This window comes from Dipodomys ordii, unplaced genomic scaffold, assembly GCF_000151885.1.
Source record: "Dipodomys ordii isolate 6190 unplaced genomic scaffold, Dord_2.0 Scaffold191, whole genome shotgun sequence".
NCBI classification, from domain to species: Eukaryota; Metazoa; Chordata; class Mammalia; order Rodentia; family Heteromyidae; genus Dipodomys; species Dipodomys ordii.
In genome coordinates this window covers 348,001-360,501 of record NW_012267407.1, presented here as the reverse complement: position 1 = coordinate 360,501, position 12,501 = coordinate 348,001, and the positions used below count along the sequence as shown (strand labels likewise).

General features: G+C 52.2%; 1 protein-coding gene and 1 pseudogene across 1 annotated transcript in view; one reads left to right on the top strand and one right to left on the bottom strand.

Moving 5' to 3' along the window:
• LOC105999519 (zinc finger protein 471-like) overlaps positions 1-2,738 on the top strand; it is a 5,855-nt gene extending 3,117 nt beyond the window's left edge. The window contains exon 3 of the mRNA XM_013034552.1: positions 1,135-2,738. Within this exon, the coding sequence (XP_012890006.1) occupies positions 1,135-2,738 (1,604 nt within the window). The remainder of the gene's footprint in view (positions 1-1,134) is intronic.
• A 7,607-nt stretch (positions 2,739-10,345) lies between these two features.
• The window catches only part of LOC105999480, a 2,898-nt pseudogene continuing 742 nt past the window's right edge, over positions 10,346-12,501 (bottom strand).

Sequence of the window (12,501 nt, the reverse complement as noted above, 5' to 3'; positions counted from 1 at the left end):
TATAGATACCACAATTTTTGGATCCATTCATCTGTGATGGGGCATCTAGGTTGTTTCCATATCCTAGCTATTGCGAACAGTGAAAAAGCTAGTTTTTGTACTTGACATGTGCCTCCAAATATTTTCTTTTCTACTCTATGGTCTTCTTTCTAATAAGTTCTTTTTCAAAGAGTAAAACAATGAAATCCCTCTAAGAAGTGACACTTTTCCTAGGTTGTTAGATGTAGAACATGAGTGGGAAAGTTCCTTAGTATGCAACCCCCAAATTCAGAGCTCTGTGGGACCTGAAGATTTTTGATTCACTGAAACACAAATATGTAAAGGATGGATCACAGTGGTCAGATGCCAGTGACTCTGACTGTAATCTTAGCTACTCAGATGAGATTTGGAGGATTATTATTATTTTTTTTGTCAGTTGTGGGGCTTGAACTCTGGGCCTGGACGCTGTCCCTCAGCTCTTTGGCTCAAGGCAAGCACTCTACCACTTGGGCCACAGCACCACTTCAGGTTTTCTGAGTGGTTTATTGGAAATAAGAGTCTCATGGACTTTTCCTGCCCAGGCTAGCTTTGAACTGTGATCCTCAGATCTCAGCCTCCTGAGTAGCTAGGATTACAGGCCTGAGCCACCGGTGCGAGCCGGGTGCCCAGCTTCTTTTGAGAATTTTTGAGCAGAAGTACTGGTATTAAAAAAATTTGGCCTGCATATGTAAATTGATTCCAAATGAGAGAGGTCAAGGATAAGGTCAAGGCACATCTGATGATCACTGCTGACCTCTTCTCTAGGACATTACAACCACCCTGAGTTTGCCCAGTCATTTTTACATACTCCTTTGTGTGTTTGTGGTCAGTATTTCTTAACCGTGATTTAAAAAACAAACAAACTAGTATAAATAACTTCGGGGAAGGAAGATTTACTTTGGGACTTTCAGACCTGCCCAGAGGTATTCCCAATCAAGTTGACAATGCAGATGAACCAACACCATGTTCTCATTCTTTGGGGCTTCCTTGTATATTTTCCACTTGAGATGCTTGTACAGGATGAGACACATTGGTTTTTAATTACCTTTCTTATTTTAATTGTTTCCTTTGTGAACAGCCCATGATAAAGACTCCTTGTTCTTGGGCATCTTTCAGATGGAGAACCTATGTATGAGGGACAGGAGTTACCTCTGAAGCAGTTCATGTGTAATGACATGTCAGTGGACAGAGTTACCAGCTTTGGACTTGAGTTTTCCACTCTTGAAAAAGATTGGAAATGTAAAGGCATTTTTGAGAAGCAGAGGGTAGTGCAAGAGACATCGAGCAGGTCAGAAACTTGTGAAGACACCCTCACTAAGGAAACAGGCCACAAATGTACCAAACCTGGGAAATTAGTGGAAGAGAATATTTATAACTACAAGTCTGATAAGAAAAGCTTCTCCACACATTCCAAGGCATGGAAATACAAGAAAATCTATACAGGAAAGAAACTTTTTAAATGTAATGAGTGTGATAAAACCTTCACCCATAGCTCATCAGTTACCGTTCACCAGAGAATTCACACGGGAGAGAAACCATATGAATGTAAGGAATGTGGGAAAGCTTTCAAGCAGAGTCACCACCTGGCTCAGCACCACCGAACTCACACCCGGGAGAAACTCTTTGAGTGTAAGCAGTGCAGGAAAGCTTTCAGCCAGAATGCATACCTTATTGTACACCAGAGAATTCACACTGGGGAGAAACCTTACAAATGTAAGGACTGTAGGAAAACCTTCAGGCAGCCTTCGCACCTGGCTCAGCATCAGAGAATTCACACCGGAGAGAAGCCCTATAAGTGTAAGGAATGTGGGAAAGCCTACAGGGACAGCTCGACGTTTGTTCAACACCAGAAGTGTCACAGTGACCAACGACCCTACGAGTGTAGTGAGTGTGGGAAAGCCTTCCGGTATAACATGTCTCTAACTCGGCACTTTAGACGTGATCATACTGGAGAGAGGCCTTTTGACTGCCTTGATTGTGGAAAAGCCTTCAGTGTCCATATAGGACTCACTCTGCACAGGAGAGTTCATACTGGAGAGAAACCCTACAAATGTCACGTGTGTGGAAAAACCTTCCGCAGTAGTTCATCCCTGACTGTCCACCAGAGAATCCACACAGGAGAGAAACCGTATGAATGTGGTGTTTGTGGGAAAGCTTTTAGTCATCGTTTGTCACTCACTGGGCATCAAAGAATACATTCTGGGGAGAAACCCTATGAGTGTAAGGAATGTGGGAAAGCATTCAGGCAGAGTGTACACCTAGCTGTTCATTTGAGAATCCATACCGGTGAGAAACCCTATGAATGCAAGCAGTGTGGCAGAGCCTTCAGAGAAAATTCGCAGCTGAACACTCATCAGAGAACGCACACAGGAGAGAAGCCATTTGAATGTAAGCAGTGTGGTAAAGCTTTCAAAAGAAGGCCGTATCTGGTCAGACACCAGAAAGTTCATACAGGAGAGAAGCCCTATGAGTGTCATGAATGTGGTAAAGCCTTCAGCCATTCTGCCTACCTTATTCGACACAAGAGAGTTCATACTGGAGAGAGACCTTACAAGTGCATGGAGTGCGGGAAGGCCTTTGGTGATGGGTCAAGCCGGACTCAGCATCAGAGGCTTCACACTGGCCAGAAGCCCTATGTGTGTGCTACATGTGGGAAGGCATTCAGAACCAAGTCATCTCTTAACTGTCACCAGCAATGTCACTCGGGAGAGAAGCCTTAAGCATGCACACATGACAGGGCCTTCACACCTTGCCAACCCCTTACTCCTCATCAGAGAACTCAGCCTGAAGATAAACACAAATACAAGGAATGTGGGAGAAATTTCAAATTAAAATGGGATACCTTAGTCCTCACGGAAAGAGTCCTGCTGGAGAGAGAGTTTTTAGGAATGTGTGAGGAACATGGAAGCCGCAGACGTGTACATTTCTGATCAGTGAGTTTGTTTTGCATCTCCTGGTATCGTGTCAGGCATTGCTACTTTCTGTGGTGCCAGGTTCTGTGGTTATATCTGCCAAGTATTTTTGGAATTCATCCACAGCTTCAGTTCCTGTGGGCCTCGTTCAAAACAGTTGTTTCTCCTGGAAATTTCTCAATCCTCTGAACTCTTTGTCTCTTCAAATTCATTCTTCATGTCACAGCCATAGGGGCCTCTAAAAATGTAAATGTTAGCAGGGGTCCCTGGCGTCTCACACCTATAATCCTGAAGAGTCTGTTCAGTAGATTACTCTGCAGATTCTGAAAAGAATGCTGAGAATCCTTATACTCACCAAAATGTCTTTTGACTTATGAGTCTCAGGTGATTTTCTTTCTTTCTTTCTTTTTTTTTTGGTCGGTCATGGGGCTTGAACTCTGGGCTTGGGCGCTGTCCCTGTGCTCTTCAGCTCAAGGCGAGCGCTCTACCACTTGAGCCACAGCGCCACTTCCGGTTTTCTAGTGGTTTATTTATAAGAGTCTCACGGACTTTCCTGCCTGGGCTGGCTTTGAACCGTGATCCTCAGATCTCAGCCACCGGCACCCAGCATTCAGGTGATTTTCATGACAACAAAGACCATAGTCATGATTATGTAAGTGGTATGAAGGGTTACTTTTGTCGAAAATGAAAATACATAAAGCAACTGGAAGGCACACGATACCAGCAGATGGCAGGTGCACACACTCAGAGGGGACCCAGCAGACAGCTCCTTGGTCTGGGTGGCTCATCGTCCCACAGTGGAGAGGCTGCCCTTAGGACAGACAACCTTACCTGACAGCTCCTTCCACAGTGGGAGTTGCCCTTCTACACGCTCTGCTCCCTTACCCAGCTGTCCACTCCAGTTGCCTGGGGCGTGAGGGAGGCACCGGGTCAAGTGTGCCCGGCCTGGGCCCTCAGCTCCGAGCCTGGGCCTGGTCCCTGAGCGGGTCTGCTCTACCGCTCACCTACTTACATACCTACATACTCCACCCACCCTCCCACACTACCACTGTGTCTGCGTGCTTTTTTTTTGGGGGGGGGCAGGGGGTCCAGTCATGGGGCCTGAACTCTGGGCCTGGGCTAGCGCTCTACCTCTTGAGCCACAGCACCACTTCTGGCTTTTTTCTTATGTGGTGCTGAGGAATCGAACCCAGGGTCTCAGGCACGCAAGGCAAGCACTCTACCACTAAGCCACCTTCCCAGCCCTCTGCGTGCTCTTGAGCAGGCGCTGACTCCCGGAAGCCACGATTACCTTTCGGCGGCGCCGCCTTTGGTCTTGGGACTACGTTTCCCGGCGGCCATTGCGTCGAAGCCACGTCCACCACAGGCACCGCTTAGTGGCGTGAATGACAAGGACCGGCAGGGTGGGGCGGCCGGGCGGGGTGTCTGGGGGATGCCGGGGTGACCCCGAGGCCCCGGCGCCCGTGCGCTCCCACGGTGACACGCGGGGTGGGCGAACGCGGGGTTCCCCGGGGCGGAGCGTCTCCCGCACAACGCCCGGGCCGGGCCGGACAGAGACTCTGCGGGGCCCCGGCAGCCGGTGCCCGTCCTTCCCCCGGGAGTCCGGGGCCGCGGGGAGGGAGCCGGGCCGCGGAGATGAAGGCTGCTGCCTTCGTGCGCACGAAGAGGGGAGGGGCCTCCGCGGGGTGCGGGGTGCGGGTCTCCTCATTCCACGCGGTCACCGCTCAAAGCTGCGCGTCTCTCTGATTCTCCTGCTGAACTGTCCGCAGGAACAGGCCAAAGGCAGCGGGGCACATCCCCTCCTCTCCAGCGGGGCGCGGTAGTTCAGAGCTCGGCTGGGTCTCATCCCCGGAGCGGAGGGAGGGGCGGCGGGTCGCGCAGCGCCTGGGAAGCCTGGGAGGTCTTTGGGGGGTAGGAGGGAGGTCTGGGGGGGGGGAAGGCCTTCGGGGGTGTGTGGGGAGGTCTGCGGGGGGGGGGAGGTCTGCGGGAGGGTAATGGGGGAAGGGGGGGTCTGTGGGGGGGGGAGGTCTGCGCGGGGAGGTCTGTGGGGGAGAGGTTTGCAGGGGGTGGGGTGGTGGTGAAGTCTCTCCTGTACCCAACAGAAGGAAACAAAGCTCCCTTTGAAAATAGTGGTTTGTAGATGTGTAACTCCATAACCAGTTCTGGAGAGGAGGAAAAGAGAGGATATGGCCCTCTGTGTTGAAGCTTGGCCAAGGTGGTCAGCATGTGCTGGTCATGAAGTAAGTCCTGCCGGGGATCCAGCATGGAGTTCTCAAGGACATGTCACGTGGCGCACCCACACAGTCAGCATGCCTCACCACGTTTCTTGGTATTGAGAATGGAACACTTCATCTTTTTTGTTTTCTTTGCTTATTTCGTTTTGACAGTCCTGGTAGTTGAACTTGGGCCCTCATACTTGAAGCACATTGCCACTTAGCCATGCAATCCCTAGCAACAAAGGGGGGGGGGAGAGGGAGAGAGAAATGAGAATGCCAGAGAAGTGAGGGGCATTTGCAAGCTGCGATTTTGTGGGAACGTTGAGTTTGTGCGGTCCCTTGGAAGGCGGCTGGTGTTCAGATGCATTGAGTCACAGACGGGGCTAGAGACAGTGTCCTCTGGTGTGGAAGGACAACTTGGGTCCTTACGCTCTTTCTCGTGCGTATCAGGAGCAGCACGACTTTCCGAACCGCCCTCTGTGGCGGTCCTGTGGACTGCCATGCCCAGGCACACGAGCAGAGAAGACGGAGCAAGGGAAGGGGGGTGGGATCGCCGTCCATGTCCTTCCTGTCCTGGTGTGGAAATGGAGCCACACATACATATTGCCTCAGTGGCTGGATCTAGCTGGTCTGGAATCTTCCTATGTGCACAGTAGACGCATTAAACAGGCGATGGCCTTTGGAGTGGTCAGTGCAGGGGCAAGGCTTTCCACTTGTCTCGCTCTTACCATGATAGAGCCATGTGTGTGCTTGGTTTCTCTCAGCATGGCGGTGTGTGTGTGACAGCCAGGAGTGGTTTCCCCAGCAGGACTCACTTGCAGAGCGGGCAGTGGCCAGAGCTGTTGGTCCCACGTGTGGCTGCTTGGCTGGCAGCAGAAGCTGGGGCTCCATGTGTGCAGGTGGAGGGGAGCTGAGGGGCTGGGCCATGCAGGAAAGAGCAAGCGGATGCTGGGCACCCAGAGGAGCCCGGGCTGTGGTGCCCTTTGGGCTGGCTGCTGAGACCTCATGGCTGTGAAGCACACCAGGATCTCCCAGGGGGCGGGGGAGAGAGCTTTTCGGATATAGTGAGTGTGAGAAGATGTTTGCCCAGAGTTCCTTGCTCATGGTCCACTGGCAGATCCACACTGGGGAGAAGCCACATGAGTGCAGGAAGACCTTCGCCCAGATAGGATGCTTCAACCAGCACCCGTGGGTGCATACTGTAGACCAGGCCGGTGGCTGCGGGAGAAGCAGGAAAACCTTCAGGCCAACTGCACGCTCCTCCCGCTGCCACTGAGTTCATGCCTAAGACCTAGCAACAGGCCCACTCGTGGCTGGCCATCTGCCACGTGGCCGGATGTGTCTGGAGCCCATCCTCTCGACTCTCCTCTAGTCTGGGGACATTGCCATCCCATGACGCTGCAGTCACTTAAAAACTCACCTTTTGGCCTGGGATGTGGCTCAGTGGTGAAGTGCCTGCCTAGAAATGCTAGGCAGGTTTGACTCCCAGAACCACCAAAACAACCAACCAAAAATCCCCTAACAAACTCAGCTCTCAGCTGGGCGCTGTTGGCTATGTCACCCCAGCTACTCAGGAGGCTGAGATCACAAGAATCATCATTTGAAGCCAGAAGAGGCAGAAAAGTCCATGAGGTGTTTTTTTTTTTGTTTTTTGTTTTTGTTTTTTGTTGGCTGTGGGTCTTGAACTTTGGGCCTGAGCACTGTCCCTCAGCTCTTTAGCTCAAGGTAAGCACTCTACCACTTAAGCCACAGCGCCACTTCTGGTTTTCTGAGTGGTTTATTGGAGATAAGAGTTTCACAGCCTTTCCTGCCTGGGCTGGCTTTGAACTGTGATTCTCAGATCTCAGCCTCCTGAGTAGGATTACAGGTGTGAGCCACTGGCACCCAGCCCGTGAGACTCTTATCTCCAACAAACCACCTGAAACCCAGAGTGCTTACTTTGAGCTGAAGAGCTCAGGGACAGTGCCCAGGCCCCCGAGTTCAAGCCCCATGACCAACAAAAGCAAAACAAAAATCCTCCCCTCTCTGCCCTTTTATTCTGTTCCTCTCAAGTGTGTTCTAAACATCATGCTCAGATGTTTTAGAAGTGTATTTTATTCACTTACATAAAACGTGTGTTGCGATCATCTTTTTTTTTTTTTTGGGTCTGGTCATGGGGCCTGAACTCTGGGCCTGAGCGCTGTCCCTCAGTTCTTCAGCTCAAGGCTAGTGCTCTACCACTTGAGCTACAGCGCCACTTCCGGCTTTTTTCTTTTTGCTTATGTGGTGCTGAGGAATCAAACCCAGGGCCTCATGCATGCAAGGCAAGTGCTCTACCACTGAGCCACCTTCCCAGCCCAGTTGCGATCATCTTGACTGCTAGTGCAGGTGCATTAGCACGGCCTCATGGAGCTCAGCAGTGTCACCGGCCTGGGGCCCCGGTGCTGTTCTATCCCCTTCTCATGACCATCCCACACCCTACCCGCCCTGTGCTCTCCCTAGATCGCTACTGAGCTGCCTGGCAGTCCGTGCTAGATTATGCGAGGGGAAAAAACATCTATTTTCAGTCAGCGGATAAAGCAGCTGCTTTTTTTTTTTTTTGTCAGTCGTGGGGCTTGAACTCTGGGCTTGGGTGCTATCCCTGCGATCTTCAGCTCTTCACTTCCGGTTTTCTAGTAGTTTATTGGAGATAAGAGTCTCACGGAGTTTCCTGCCCAGGCTGGCTTTGAACTGTGATCCTCATATCTCAGCCTCCTGAGTAGCTAGGATTACAGGCGTGAGCCACTGGCGCCTGGCCAAGCAGCTGCTTTAAGTGCCCAGGCTTCTTATGGAAGTCATTAGCCACATCATGGTCCGCCCTTCCCCCCCTACAGGCTGCTGTCCAGAGTTTCTGCAGTTAACACGTGAAGGAAATCTTATCCATACCTGGGTTGGGAACCAGACATGGGAGGCTTCTGGTGGAAGTGCGGACAGGAAGGCCTCCGGGAGGGGACATCGGTGTCTCACTGAGGACCCCTCCCCCCATGTCTCCTGACCCATGAGGGGTCACCAGGTCTCATGAGGCCCCATTCCTCACAGCGCCTGGCAGTGTCGAAGCCATGCCGTCCACCTCTTCTGTGGAGGCACACACCCGCCATGGGCTCAGGCCTGTTGGTCTCGGCCTACGCCACACAGCTCCACTCCTGCGGGGCTGGGTTTCTAGCAGTGAAAGACCCAGACTTCTTGGATACTTTCGTCAACGGGAGGGCGCCCCAGAAACTCAGACTCCAGGCCGGGAGATGCAATAAGCAAGAGGAGTTTATTTGACATTTGTGCAAACGGACTCTCTGCCCCGGGTGGTCAGGGAGCCCCGAGCAGCGGTTACAAGCCCTCTTTTAAAGGCAAAAACCACAAGATTAACGCATAACACAAAGCATCCCATGATTGGTCCATTTAAAGGTCATCATATATGCCAACAATCACTTTGCCACGCGGGAAATTTTGTAACACTCTTTGTAAAATGACTGGCCCATGGTTGGTTTAAGGGGGGTTTACATGGTTACAGGCCTATGATTGGTTGACATTTGGCTTAGCTTGTGGTCTTGCCAGGTGGTCGTTATCTCAAGGTCCTGTCTGGGGAATTTCTAAATGGGAACTGAGGAACACGTGCTGTCTGTTCTTTATCTACGACCACTGACCTTGTCCTAGGGCCGGCATCTGGTCCCTGAAACTTCTTAACTCATTTCTGGGAAGGGAAGGGTCAGTGCTAGTGTAAGCAAGTTTACAGAAGCAGAGTCAGCAGTTAGTAATTTGTAAAATGGACGCAGCCCTAATTTTTCTAATTCTTCAGCAGCACTCAGACAACCAGACCAGACTCAAGTGGGCTGAGGGAGATTTGAAGGTCTGTTCACACGAGGACCTCTCCCTGCCCAGAGTTCACACGTGGACCTCCCCACACCCCCCAGTCTGCTTTCTCTGGGGATTTGTGTGTGTGTGTGTGTGTGTGTGTGTGTGTGTGTGTGTGTGTGTTGTGGGTTTTAAACTCAGGGCCTGGGTGCTGTCTCTGAGCTTTTTCCTTCCAGGCTGTGTTCTACCACTTTGAGCGATATCATCACTTCTGGGTTTCAGGTGGTTAATTGGAGATAACAATCTCATGAATGGGGCTGGGAAGGTGACTCAGTGGTAGAGCACTTGCCTTGCATGCTCGAGGCCCTGGGTTCGATTCCTCAGCACCACAAAAGAAAAAAGCTGGAAGTGGCGCTGTGGCTCAAGTGCTAGAGCGCTAGCCTTGAGGTGAAGAGCTGAGGGACAGCACCGAGGCCCAGAGTTCAGGCCCCACTACCGGACCCCCCCCCAAAAAAAAGAATCTCATGAACTTTCATGCCCAGGCTGGCTTTGAACTCTGATCCTGACCTCGCATCCTTCCAAGTAGCTAGGATTACAGGTGTGAGTACTGCCATCAGGTTCTCTGTTTTTTTTTTTTTTTTTTTTGCCATTCTTTTAGTTTGGATGTGTGATACTACTGGCTGTTTATATTCTGGCATTCCTAAGTGTTCCTCACCCTTTGGCCTGGTGTACATGAATAAACAACCATTTTAAATAAACCATTTGTAGGAGGGAAGACAGGTTGGCCACCCTGCAACAGAGCTGAGATATTGTCTGGAGGAAGGGAGCTCCTGTGGAGACAGACAGGGCCCTGCCTTCCTCAGCCCCTCCTGGTAGATTCCCAAGTCCTGGAAGGGAGGCTGGGAAAGAGGAGGCTTTCCTCTCAAAGGCAGCTGCCCCCTGGGGCCATTTGAATCACCACTTTGCCACTTACCAGCTGTGTGAGCTGGGTAATGCCTGAGGGCTGCCTGCTACTGGGGTTTGAACTTGAGGCCTTGCATTTGCTGGGTAGGCCCTATTCCACCAAGTCATGCCTCCACCAGTTCCTGTGAGATGGGGTCTTGATTCATGCCCAGGTGTGCACTCTGAGCCATAGCCTGCTGATTTTAGGCATCCTGCCCTAGTTTGGGTGATGGGTGCATGTTTGATTACATCTTCTTTTTTTTTAAGTTAGTATACATTTTATACATACATATATACATACAAAAGAAAAACAGTAAAATAAGCAAAATTGTTCTTTCAATCCGTTCACAAGTGAAAATGTTGGAAACAAATAAAACAACGCTCCTCCAAAGACCGGGATTTTGGGAGCTACATCCTTCCCACCCCTTCCCCCAAATTATTTCAGTATATGACACATTAGAGGGAGTGTGGGGAGGGTGGTCCCCATCTCCATGTCTCCAGCCCCCCCTTCCTTTCTGCGGAGTCAGGAGGACGGGGCCTGGGCGCTGGACGGGGGTCTAGCCCTGTTCTCTTCATCCATCAAAGCCTCGCAGTACTGCACGGGCCAGTCCTTGGGGTCCTGGTTGTGGATTTTGGCCACAAACTTCAACACTTTCATCTTGCTCATCTCCAGGTTGGTGCGGGGACCCCACTGCAGTTCGTAATCCACGGGATCTGTGTGGGGGATACGCTGGTACTCCAGGTACCGCTGCTGCACGAAGTCCTCGGTGATGAGTTTCTTGGGGCCCCCAAAGATGAGGTGCCGCTTGGTGGGGTACACTCCCAGGCGCCGTAGGAAGTCCCAGACCTCTGTCTCGGTGATGGTGTTACCCTTCATGAAGATGAGGCCCAGCACGATCATGAGCAGGCTGGGCGGGCGTGCCCTGGTCGCTGCGCACCTCAGCATCCTCGTCTACGGGCTCCAGCGTGTTGACCAGGATGTAGGCATTGCTGCGCAGCTCCAGCTCCACCAGCTCGTAGCCGAACACGTCGCGCAGGCACCCGGCCTCCAGGAGCAGCAGCTCCCGGAACACATCCTTGTAGTCCCCGACCACGTACTTCAGGATGTCGGTCCACTTGGTCGGGATCTTCTTCTGGTCCTTCACCAGCAGGAATTGCACCAGCTCTGCCACCTTCAGTTCCAGCTGTTTCTGGGTCCGGGGCCCCATGGCTGGCCGGCGCGGCCTGGAACCGGCGGTCTCCACCAGGTCCCAGCACCGGCGCCGCCCGGGTGTCCGGCCCGCGGGACGTGCTCAGCGCCTCCTCCCAAACTCATCTTCTTTATGGAGAGTCTCAGACTTTTTTTTTGTTTTGGCCCAGGGTGGAAATCCTCCCATTCTTGGGCTTGCACCTAACTTAGGACAACAGGGGCCTTTGCACCAGCTATGGGTTGAGAAGCAAATGACATTTCTGCCTGGACTGATGCCTCGGTTCCCAACCTCTCATATGGCTAGGTTTACAGGTGTGAGTGTTTGGCTCCAATCTGGGTGTCAGAGTTAGGGACCGGGGATCTGCTGTGGGCCTGTGGCCACCAGGTGATGCCTGCCCCCGGTGAGGGATAACTCCTGTTTGGGAGCTGCGGTCTCCTGGTAACCAGGTATTTGTAGAGAACAAACCTTTTCATTTGTGCATGTGCACATGCGTTCATCCAGCCATTTGTTGTGGGGTGGATTTTCCATCGGGCAGTCATTCTTGAAGAGCCCTCATGATTCTTTTTTTTTTTTTTTTGGGTCCGGTCGTGGGGCCTGAACTGGACCTGGGTGCTGTCCCTCAGCTCTTCAGCTCAAGGCTAGTGCTCTACCACTTGAGCCACAGCGCCACTTCCGGCTTTTTTCTTTTTGCTTATGTGGTGCTGAGGAATCGAACCCAGGGCCTCAGGCATGCAAGGCAAGCACTCTACCACTGAACCACCTTCCCAGCCCCTTGACTGGTGATCTTTTGGTTGTCTTTTACGTATGGATTTTCCAGGGGCTTAAAAATTGAATATCTTAAAAAAACAAATTGCACATCTTAAAAAATCGCACATTTCACTTAAAAAAGTGGCCCCCCCTGCAGCTCAGGCTTCCAAATGCACACAGTGAGACACGGTCAGATGCACGTCCCTGTCCGGTGGCCCCACCTCCAGACATCACACCCACAAAACCCAGGAACACACACAGGCCTCTGTGGATCTCCCTGCCCTCCCTCACCCGGCTTGACCCTGGAAGCAGTGGCCGGAGTCCTGGGCCGGTCCGTCTCTCACGTCCCCTCCCTCACAAATGCCCCTCCGCAGTTCTAGAAATTGTCAAATCTGCCCATCAGTTCCGGACCCTTGTCCTGAGAGCCAAAGTAGCCACCTAAGAACGGCCCTGCGCTTTCTCAGTCGCTGTCATCCTGTGCTCTCTGGCCTCCAGAGAGCTTTGCATCCAGGCGCAGTGGGACTTTTCCCAGGTGGGCGGGTTGGGGGTCCTCCCAGGTACCGAGCACAGAGGCCCAGCACTGCAGACAGAGCCGAGCGCCGCGGCCCTCGAGGTTCAGCACTGCGGACAGCGCCGCGCGCCGCGGCCCCCGAGGTTCAGCACTGCGGACAG